Source organism: Neltuma alba, unplaced genomic scaffold (assembly GCF_004799145.2).
Source record: "Neltuma alba isolate B1F8T4 unplaced genomic scaffold, ASM479914v2 tig00013202_pilon, whole genome shotgun sequence".
In the NCBI taxonomy this organism is placed as follows: Eukaryota; Viridiplantae; Streptophyta; class Magnoliopsida; order Fabales; family Fabaceae; genus Neltuma; species Neltuma alba.
Genome location: NW_021637507.1, coordinates 171,839 through 184,030, shown reverse-complemented (window position 1 = coordinate 184,030; position 12,192 = coordinate 171,839). Strand labels below are relative to the sequence as shown.

The following is a 12,192-nucleotide window of genomic DNA, read 5'->3' as shown; positions in this document are numbered from 1 at the left end:
TACCTGCCTAACGAACCCCCCGGGGGCGGATGGTCTAGATGCCACAGCATAGTTGAAGGACGAAAAACACACGCAATAATAGAAAAACTAGAAAGGAACATATAGGTCGCTACTTGTATATTGATTGAGAAAACAAAATTAAACGAAGGACGCTTACATCACTGTTGAATTTAATAAACACACTTGATGAGTCAAATAAAGTCAACAAAGAAATGAAAGGAATAAGCAAAACAACTTAATTATTATTATAATTATTATATCGCAAACTGATGAAGCCACCATATATAAAATGGACAAACGTAATTAATGAATAATTAATTAGTTGGCCCTCCTGCAGTTTTTCCTGATCTCGCCCTGAGAGCCAGTGAGGGGGGAGATGTCGCCCATCTTGATCATGGCTCCAACGAAATCCTCAGCGAAGGATCTGGGTTGGCGCTGTAGCCTTGCACAATGGAGTCGACGGATCCGCCATTGAAGAGCTCCTGATCGGAGTGAAGAAGCCCTTTCTTCTGAACCAGGTTCTTGAAGTAGCTGTTGTCGAAGTAAGTGGGACTCGCTAAATCAAGAGGAGCCAGATTGTTGTCCCCTGTACCTGAGACCCTGGGGCAGTTCGTTTGCCTGGTGCGAGCGAAACCTGCGTCTATGTTGCTCTCGTTGTATATGTGAGCCCTGAAAGTAGTGCATCTCGCTTGTCCAATCGTGTGCCCACCTATACAACGGTGGAATAATTATATATGAATGTTAATTAGAAGAGAGCGAGATCAATGAAGGTTAGAATAAGGGAAAGTGAAAAATATATGTACCAGAGAGACGACCAAGTCCTTGGTGGAGAGACCGAGTGAGGAGAATCTGGATATGAGTTGGTTGAGGTTAGAGGTCGGTGGTGGGATACCGTTGTTTGCGGCAGAGAGACTGGTGGTTCTGGCGTCTCTTCTTCCGAGCTTCACGTCCCAGTATGGCCCTCCAAGCTGAAATTTTTATTAAGTGTCAACACACAACGTAACGCTCCTCCATTAATATGTTGGCATGTGAGGATTATTATGTTAAACACAGAGAGAGAGAGAGGGGGGGGAGGGAGGGAGGGAGAGGAGAACTCACAAAGTGGACGGAGTCTCTGGAGGTGACGGCGAGAATGTCGGCGCAGGAGACGATACCTGGGCACCCTTTCTCGACCTCCGACTTGATGGCGTCGATCACTTCGAAGCCGCGAGCTGAGTTCTTGTTGGGCACTGCGCCCTTCTCTCCCTTGAAACTGGATGTGTCATCCAGAAGAACCGAACCATCACATCCCTTCCATATTTACGCCAGACAACAACACTCTATATTAGCTTCATTGATTTGTTATTACCATCTTCATAATACTTGAAGAATCTTTTTACCGTAAAGTTTAGAGTTCAGATAGAGAAAGCCGCAGGAGGAAGTGAAAACTTATGCATGCGAGTGCATTTGATGCAATAATTAATTAAAATATGAAAGTAAAGCATAGAAGAATTACATTGACAAAGCAGTCGTGGAAGAACAAGCGAAGAAGAGAAGCACCCATGCGTGCCTCCTTGGCAATGGCGGAATGCACTGCACGATTCACAATGTAGGGAAGTTGAGGGCAAGATCTCGCGTAAAAGTCTGCAGAAAGCTGTGCCTTCACAGTACTCCCCAAGAGCAGAACCACCAAAACCAGAACACAACGGCTCATTGAGCTCGGAGAACCCATAATGAAAAAGGAGATGGTTTAATTTGTTGTGTACGTGACTTTGTTGTGGCTGTGAATGAATTGTGAGAATGTTGTGCATTGCAGGGGAGGGCTATTGGAGGTGTATATATAATAGATGAGGATGGGCTAGCTTGAAACTTCGAAGTGGCCAGACCTCAAGGTGGTTTGGGTCGGCAGGTGACCTAACACGTAGAGAAATAAGTGCATGGGTGAGTATAGAGGAATATTTCCAACTTTCAAAGCCAGTTTACGCTGTTTCATACTCGACAATAATCATTATAGAAATTAGAAATACCAGAAGGGGGGTGTGTGTGATTTTAATTTAAGGAACCAGAAGGAGAAAAAAAGAACCGGCGTCATACTGTTGTTCGTTTGAAGCAAAGAGGTTGGTAAATAGTGCATATTTGTCAAGGTTGGGGGGCCCATTAATAAGTTAACGCTTTGATGAGTGACGTATGGGTAATAATATATTATTTTATTTACATGCGATACAGCCAGCGGCAGATCAGAGCAGTACTTGAAGATATATTATATAAAAATAGAAGGCGAAATTTGACTGGCTCCTTGGAGGTTCCAGAAACCAGAAAAGCTAAAGCGTAAAGAAGAGGAACCATCTGTTCCTGGGCATTGACTTAGTTTAATTTACAAAAGTAGAGTTTAATTTGGTGAGGAAGCTTTTGTAAAAGTTCATTATTAATTATCTACCATTTGAAGCAACGCGTGGTTTATTTTATGGGATCAAAATAGAACAACTCAACAACCACCCTCTGCCCTCAAATTAAGCCCTTTTCAAGTAAGTGCCTGGATCAATCATATAATTACGTTCAACCCAGCAGAGGAAACTTGTTATATGTGTATATGGGAAGCTGTGTGACTAGTAATAATTTGAATATTTCATTTTTTTAAAGACGTGCGTAAACTTCTCAAAACAGTACCGTTGTCATGAACATACAATTCTATGTATGAATTTCTTTCCCTAAAATATCAGCAACTATTACAAATAATAGAAGACGTCAGTTGTATAAATGATGTGATAACTTTGTATTATTGATAATTGATCACTACCGCTCATTATATATGATTATTAAAAATTCAATGAGCTAGGTGGTACGAGTTGGTTAAACTTAGTACCACATCAGTAGTAGTACTAATTAAGATGGAAATTAGTTTTAGTACAAAGGAAGGAGGTGATTGTTTGGACCACTAGGGGAGGGTTCAGACATTCTTTTGACCGTCCAATTTTGACCTTATAATGGACTCTCTCTCTCTCTCTCTCTCTCTCTCTCTCTGTGGATGTGCTTTATTGGCTGTGTCAAAAGGAGCAGTTGAGTTTACAATTTAAAAACAATAAAATATTAACGCGACCCACACACACACACCCACAAATATAAATGTAAATATGTTTGCTTCAATTAATTCGACGGGTCACCTTGTCACTTTTGATAGTGGTTGGAGTCAGAGCCCTTCCTTGCGCTGCAAAACAAGAAAAAGTCGTACAAGCACCGCCACATGCACCTTGGAATCCCTTTTTCTTTTTTTTTGGAAATTAATTGTACTACATAGCTCAACAGATGAAATGTTATAATCCGTGGAAATTTTTGAAACTAAATTATTGGTCGGAAAAAAAAAACTAATTTTTTTTTTCAGGATTTAGGTCCGATAACCCTTTTCAATTGTCATGAAGCATGCTCTAATTACTACCTCCGGTCTTAATTATAAGACTCAGTTGACTAATTTGGAGAATAAGTAATTTAGTTAAATTAGTTATTTGTAATGAATATATGTTGTTTTTTCTAAAATATTTTTACTAACCAAGTTTGTTATCTAGAACTATTATTATTGGAAGGATTATCTTGGAAAAAAATAGATAAATATGAGAGACAAAATAGATTGAGATCTTATGTGTAAGACCAAAATAAAAATCAAACAAAGTGTTATATCAAGGAGTAGAGGTAGTATTAGATATTGCTGATTTGAAGTATTTTGGACACAGTTGATTTTGTGTTATGTGGAATGCGGAATTTGATGGGATTTCATTGCGCAAAATTATCAATTTGAGCCTCTGGGTTCCTAATTGAGAATTTAAAATTTTAAGTTTAAGCGTCTCACTGCCATCAAGAGATCAACCACTCCTTCAAAACTTCAGTCAACAGGATTTAAATATTTGCGGACACAAACATCCTGTGTATGCGAACCATAAAAAACAAAAACACATGTAGCATTCCATCATTGACAGCCTCATTTACACCATTCTTTTTTTTTTCTTTCTTTTTTCCTGTCATTATCTCTATTGATTGAACTTGGATCCTTTTTTATAATATGGATAATTTTCGCTCTTTCTAGAAGAGTCATATTAATTTTAGATTTGTGATTATAGTTTGTGATCTTTGAACCTTTCAATTTATTTTAGATTTGTTATTGAATCATTCAGTTATCATATGCTCTGGATATATGTGAATATTAGATTAAATTTCGGTGAGCACCAAATCTGGATGGTTCCTTTTTTATTATATCTTTTTATTTTTAAAAATTGTTTTAATGACTACAAAATTTAAAATAAAGATAATATCTTGATTGTTATTTTTTAAAAAAACAATGATTTTATTATTTGAAAGCAACCAATTACAAATTTTAAAAACTGACTGTCGAAACCATATTTAGACTGCGTAAATCATATAACCACAATAAGTATCATGATACCAATCACTGTGAATCTGTGATAATTAACTTGTTCACTTAAAAGTATATAATTTTTAAAAAAATCTTATTCCTTTTCTATGAAGGGAATCTTAGATTTTAAAATTTAAATCAAACTAATGGACTTGTTGAATTAAGGATTCACCCGTCAGAATGGGAAGTATGTTCTCGTAACATCTAGTTAACTTTATATTGTAGGCAAAGAGTTGTAACTTGGTTTCAACAAAACGTTGGCGTGGTGTAACTTTTAAACAATAATTCCCAAATCTTCTTTGTTTTGTGTTCTTGAGCTACAAAGTTTTGTTTGGTCAAAAAATGCACCATAGATACAAAAAAAAATCCAATAAATCAATACTTATCTCTTAATTTTCATACAATGCCTGGGCCATATCTAATTAAGAAGAATGGGGTGTGTGTATATATATAATCTGAAAAGGTATTTGTTGTCTAAGAAAAAAAAATAAGAATAAATTAAGGAGATGTTTGGAATTTTCGTTTTTGAATCTCCGCTAAATGGTGCGGTGTGTGAATTACGGTACCATTAAATTATAAACTGTTAGGGGATGAAAGTTGAATGATTGCTGGTGAGCAGTGGCCTAAAAATTAGACAAAATGACCCTTTGAGATCATTTAAGGGAGGTCGACATCAGATTTAAAAAATCACAATTAAAAATTAAGGTCTTTAATTGATCCAAAATTTCTGCGGACCATTGCTTGGCAGCTGGAAACGTATAGCTCGCGACGTTTGAAAACCCATATTCAATACACTTTTAAATTAAAAAATGAAAATTTAATGGCAAATAATTATCTAAAAGCGGAATTTAACACAGGAATATATATATATATATATATATGAGACAATAATAAGGTTTCTTATAACTTATAATTATAATTTAACTTACATTATTTACAAGAGAATAAGCTTTCAATTTTTAGAAGTCGTCATACTTTCTGATTAGGTAAGGATACTTTGTAATTAATAGCGGGAGATTTTTCTTTCCATGGATATAAACTTTTTTCACAATATATAGGGATTTATTCATCACGATATTTCTCAAAAGAAAAAAAATAAACGTATGAATCTGGCCAAAAAAAAAAAGCAAGAAGATAAACGTATTAAAAAAAATCCATGAAGTGAAGTTGAAAATTGCTCCGTTTCGTCCAATAACCCAATTAAGTCACGTAGCGTGAAGTATTTAGTAAATCTACTGGCTGAAGAAAAAATTAAAGAGACAAATCTTTTAAGTTTATTTTGTTAAATAGCTTGGACTTGTATGAGCAAGCATCTTCCCGTTAATCATGCATGTTGAAAGTGAGTTACGGGAAAGATTACTTCAATAGTTCGAAATATGTATAGTCAAAATCATGTGTGTAAAGAATCTCCCATCCTTGTTCATTTTTAATACAAGGCCAAAAAAACTCAATAAATTATTTTGTTCTAAGAAAAATATGGTGCATAATCAAATATATTCACAATATACATTTATCTATGGAGTGGTAAAGAAAGATTAAAGAAAATACTCAACGGCATTATCGAACGAAGCATTAAAAATTTAATTATTGTTAAAGCATAATAACACTTAACGATCCATATATGTAGGCAACTTTGCCTTATAAGAATTGCTGTTGTTATATACGTCACACCAATAGTTCAAAAAGATGTCTAATGAAAGAGCATTACCGTTTAGAAGTGGTTGGGAAGAGTTCCATTTGGTTCCTGCAGTGGTAACATAAGGTCCTACTAAATATCACAATATTGGTTTAGCTATAACCTTTTCATTAATCAACACCAAAAAATTCAAAGCATCATGAGATCACAACCCTGGTTTTCAACACCAGAATAAAGTGTCACTTATCATAATTACGTCCCAGGGATCTTTTATTTAGGATGGATACAAGTGAAGCCAATAGAGCAGGCCATAGAAATTTTGATACTCCAAGAGAGTAGAATTTTCTTCTAAGAAAACTAATTAACAGCGACGTTTTGCTTTTGCTTCAAATGAGGTTGAGAATTGACGTACACTTGTAACATACTCGTACATCATTTGGATATGAAACATTATGCGGCCTAATTTGTCTGCTGCAATAATGTTCCAGAAGAGCATATTTCAAACTGCTTAGCGGTTTCACATTGTGGAAACTGGTTCACTATTTCAAAGTTATTCCCATTCATCACGCTCCATTGCTTGAAATTTCTACTCCTTGGTCATAAAGATTAGATACGCTTTAATTATTTTAACTCAAATTAGTCAAAAAAAGCCATGTGCTGCTCGCCGGCCTCATTGCCTTTCATTTCAATTAATTAATTGGTTTTTTTGGCCAACCAATTAATAAGTTGTTAGACGACATTATAATTTAGCCTTACATACATATGTATACTATAGCGTGGGATGAAAACAATCGCAGGCAATTTATTAGATGCTGTTTTTATTTTTAAAAATCATTAATGTAGGAGCTTGATAATTAATCTATAAAGATCAAAAAGACTAGTTAAATTAATTATTTGTAAAAAATGTGTGCTGATGGTTTTAGTGAAATTCTTAAACTAGGCTTTCTGATTTGAGGGAAAAGTAATTCGTAGTTCAATTAAAAAGATATTAATAAGTTTGATTTTTTTTACTCTACAAATCAAATGTTAAATTCTTAAACTGCGCTTTATGGTAGAATATGCTCGGTTAAATTATCGACGTGAGATTAAATCGTCTGAAAATGAGCGTATATAAAGTTAGCATGCTATGTTGATCGATACTTAATTTTAATTAATACTCTATTTAATCTTAAATATAAGATCAAATTACAAAATTTTATTAATTAAATTAGTCATTTAATGAAAATTGTGTGTCGTTTTCTCTAAAGTGTCTCTATATCTCTCTTTCAACGATGAAATTAAGTGTACAAGACAGAAAGAATAAAAAAAGCAGTAAAACTAATCAACAAAATATTAAAAAAATTATAAATACAAAGTGAATTAAAAATTTATATTTACAATCAAGCCTATTAATTATATAAGTTCTGTAAGAAATTAATTTGTCTTTGTAGCTCATCTTTTTGTTCGTTGACGACTGAATGAAATATTTGTAAATAAGAAGTGCCAAAAAAATTGTTGCGCCACTCCTGTGATGGAATGTTGACTAGTGGTTAAAGTAATAGGAATTAGGATAGAGTCATTATCGTGGGAGACATTGAAATTAAATTGGCTTCCAGGATATGAAACGAAATTCGATAAGGCCATTGACTCGAGCAGCATAACATAAAACAAAGAGATACTCTACCGCGATTTCTTAACTACCTACGAATTTAATGTTGTTGATATTTTGATCTCAACGGTTTAGACTTAATGACTTCCAATGATTGATTTTATTTTATTCAATTTTATTTTATCTAATTGGAGGCCATCTACACAGGTTTTTATATAAGTTTTAATTGAAATACCGTCTCTGATCATTAATATAAAAGCTCATTTAATTTTTATTTTGGTTCTAAATATAAGATCTCAATTCATTTTTTTCTTATGTTTATTCATTTTTTCTTAAGGTAGTTTTTTGTAATAATAGTAGTTATAACAAACATATTTGATTGATAAGGATATTTTTAAAAAGATAACATCTATTTATTACAAATAACTAATTTAACTAGTTTTTTTAATCTACTCAAATCAGTCAACTAGTTTTTATATTAAAGACTAAAGATAGTATCAGTTTAAACAAATTTGAGGAATTTTAGCATGATTTTATTTTATTCAGTTTCGAGAATGTTAGAATTGATTTTTGTGCTGATCATTTTTACATTGTATTCATGGGTTGCATGCCATGTAGTATCAATATATTGCAAACTTGCAACCAAGCTTAATTCAAAGCAAAATCTCTCATGTGTGAAACATTTTTTAAGAGGTAATTTATATCTAACAAATATTAGATATAAATTTAATTTTAATAAGTCTCTAATTTGGCTTGAGTATATATGAAAGATATAATCTTTCAATCTTCACAATATAATCAAACAATTCGATGGACAACATCTTGAAGACATAATTTCTTTTTCTCGAAGCCGGAGGAATGTCTCACACTTTCTATGTTTTATGATGAGCACTATGAATTGTTTTTTTTTTTTTTCTATTTTACACTGGTAAAATTTTAAAATTTAAATTATTCAGATTTAGTTTTGACATTCTTTATTAAAAATATGTAAATATATTGATAAGGGCTTAAGTGAGGCCTAAATATAAATGGGCCCTGTTTTAGAACCCAGTTGGTTGCGATGAGTTTAACGCTTTATATTCGTAATTCGTAGAGCCTCAATCATTAATGCGATCTCAGTTAATGGGCTAATAGCCGCCTAAGGAATATTCTGGGCCAATACTGTTTAACTTTTTATCCAATGGGCCTTTTTCTGTTCACACCCAAAAACCTACTGTCTTCGAATTTACTACTTTTTTTTTTTTTTCCATTTCGTATGCTGGTTAGTCTCAAAACAAAAAGGTGATTTCTGCCACTTGTCATGTTGGATAATATTAACGTTGATATATTTGTATGTGTGCGTATATTTAATTGTACAAAAATAAAAATAAAGTATCATTGATCATGCCACTCTTAAAAAGGAAAAAATCACCATGAGATCTCAGAAAAGGAATTCAATTACTAAGAAAGTCCAACAATAAGTGACCAATATGAATATATTGTCATTTCTTACTTTAAATTTGTTATTGAATGTTCTTCAGTTGTTGATAAACTTTAAGGTAATTAAATCTCTTTATTGGGACTTGATTGTAATTTTTCCTTAAAAATGCATGTGTATGTCACATCGTTTTTCTTTTCTTTTTCTTTTTTTTTTTTTTGCTCTCCGACCCCATTTGATAACGTGTTAAAGCTTATATTGGTTGTCACACCAAGCCAAAAGAAAATAAAAAATAAAATTTGTAAGTCCTTATAGTTTTAACTGATTTTGAATTAGGTCCCTATAGTTTTATTTCTTTTTATTAGGTCCTTATACTTTCACATCTTTTTAATTAGGTTCTTGTATTTATTTTTCTTTTTATGAAGTCCTTATAAGTTCACCTCATTTTTAATTAAGTCCCTGAATTTTTTACTCTTTATTTTATGAATTCTAATAATACTATTCTATAATATAAAATAGTATATATTATTTAATATTAGTTATATATAGACAATAATATTCTAAAAATATAAAAATTAAAAAAATATTCTAAATAATATAATACAATAATTTTTTTTTTGCCAGCAAGAAAATATTATTTGTTCTAAAAAATTTATATGATTAATTAATTATATTACTTATATTAATTTAATTTAATTATTAATATTTTATATCTCAGTAATCTAATTAATTAAGTTTATATTTAACTAATAAATAAAAATTAAAACAACATGGACCTGATTAAGAATTTAGGAAATTATAAGACTTTATAAAAAGAAAAATAAATGCAAGGACTTAATTAAAAACATGTGAAAGAATAAGAACACTAATAAAAAAAAAAAACTATAAAGACCTGATAAAATTAAAATTGTTAAACTATAAGGACTTACAGATTAATTAACTCTTAGTATTTCTCTTCTTATAGTTACGCCTTTCTATCTGCTGAAAGAAAATTGAATTTCCGTGCAATTGTCATTCTACGTTCTGTTGGCCGTTTTCAATATTTAACATTTTTTAATACAAGTTCTTTTTTTAGCAAAAGAAAAAAAGTAGTCATGTTCTTTATAAGCATTAATTAATCGTATGCGAGAAAGGAAGCAGAAACAAAAATGAACCTACTCAGAAAAAGGACATACCAAAAGAAATTGATGTGTTATGCAAATCCGAATTCTCCGTGATACGCCTTGTCGTCTGACGTTGTTTCTTTCTTTCTGGGTAGTTGGTACAGTTACACCAATCTTTGCCCGCACACAGCTTCGTAGGGATTTAATTAAGGGAATCAACACGCTTTTCCGTATTCAATGTTTATTATCAATTTTAATTATTTCACATTCCCTTTTAATTAGTAACTGTTTTTTTCCTTGTATCTTATATTTTAAAAATAAAACAAATTTATGTATAATTCATTGAAATTAAATATAAATACCTCGAATATCACAAAAATGTTCACAGCGCCCTTATCCAAAAGCGTCGGCCATTATTTATTTCTTATTCCCAGTTCCCACGGTTTTGTCGTTAACCATCAACGCATGTGCAGTTTTACATAAAGATCAGACACGTGTTGAAGTGCATGTGCATCAATTAAGTATGCGACAGAATATCTGAACAAAGCTTTTTACCAAAAGAAAAAAAATCCGTATTAAATCAAAGTTTTGGATAAACTGATTCGCCAAGGAAGATTGTCAAAGAGGTTTTATACTATTAAATGTTGGTGGGGCAAGAAGGAGAATCAATCAAGTGCAGATGCAATGAGCTCTGGTCAAGGAAGTAAAGGACCTTGTGAGTAGTGAAGCAGGCTCTATATGTTAGCTCAAAAGACGCAGGAGCAAAACCAAGCACCCAGATGAAACCAGGCCAAGAGAAGCCTGTGGTTTTAAGGCTTTCGGTGTTCCCTCCCTCGGCAACAGAGTCAGTCAGATTCTGAACCCGGGGGCCATACCCTAAATCAACGGCAATGTCTCCCAACTCGACTCTCACCATTCCTTGCCTCTCTTCTATAAATAACCAACCTTTTCTTTCCATGGCTTCTCATTCGCAATTCATTCAACACCTTCCGCACATTTACACAAAAACCAAATGTCAGTCTTCATTGGTGGGTTTCTGAACACAAGCTTGCTTCCATTGGTATGTCATCCCACATTCATAACCTTTCTCTTTTTCTGTCAGTGAAGGAAATTACATAACTTGCTCATCGTGGGGGTGTTGATTGGAATTGCAGGGGCATTATGGGCCACAGGAATAGGGGCATCCTTCCTGGCTAACTCTCGCAAAGCCTCTGCTATGAAACCTAGTCTCAGGCTTATTCATGCCAGGTAACATTTTGGTGTGGCTTTTATGCTCTGTTCAGTTTTGATTCATTATTTATTTGCTGAAATTGAGGTGGGGTTGCTTTGGTTTTGGATGAAGGATGCATGCTCAGGCATTAACACTGGCTGTGCTCTCCGGCGCCGCCGCTTGTCACTACTATGACAATCGTCTTTCTTCTGATGCTCAGCCCCAAAAACCACAGGTGGAGACTGCTCGTTCCGATATCAGAGAGGTGGTCGAATGGGAGCTTCTTTCTCCTTTCTAATAATTTCTTTCATAAGTGATTTTATGTATCGGTGTTGCTTTAATTTTGTTATCTTATCACTCCAAGTTATCGCCATCAGTCTGCATGGACTATGGATATGTAGTGATAACCCACTTTATAATGTAGATACAATTTTCTCTCACCTTCCTGCTTCCCTCTTCTTCAGCTTTCTAAAGCATAATTATCTCATTGGAAACTAATTAAGGATTGCAGTGCTTCCTTAACCCTCCCGTGGAAAACAAAAATAAATTAAAAGAAAAACTTACTGATACAACAATTTTTAATTTAGTCCCTGCAATTTATTTTTTCAAAATACTCAAACGTTTTTCACAGTTTGAGTTAGTTAATCCTCATTCTCATCTACACCAAATGTCTAAAACTCAAAACACAAGTGTACCTACCAATGCCATATCTGATAAGAGTGGCGGAGACAGGCAAATAATAGACGGGCTGGGAAGAGAGTGTAATTGTATGACGGAGCCACTCGAATCAACACGCTGACGATTGACCAATCCGCTTGCTTTGCTAGTAATACATTACTTCATTGCTTAATTCTCTC

The 12,192-nt window shown here is 33.4% G+C and overlaps 1 protein-coding gene and 1 pseudogene across 1 annotated transcript; one reads left to right on the top strand and one right to left on the bottom strand.

Annotated features, from left to right (window-relative positions):
- Nucleotides 1-314: 314 nt before the first annotated feature.
- On the bottom strand, nucleotides 315-1,904 carry LOC114735311 (peroxidase P7-like; annotated as a pseudogene).
- Nucleotides 1,905-11,082: 9,178 nt separating this feature from the next.
- LOC114735331 (uncharacterized) lies at nucleotides 11,083-11,829 on the top strand (the record flags this gene model as incomplete). Its single annotated transcript, XM_028923018.1, has 3 exons — nucleotides 11,083-11,185; nucleotides 11,280-11,373; nucleotides 11,468-11,829. Coding segments are annotated over 3 exons (363 nt in total), but the record flags the coding sequence as incomplete, so codon positions are not given.
- Between the last annotated feature and the right edge of the window lie 363 nt (nucleotides 11,830-12,192).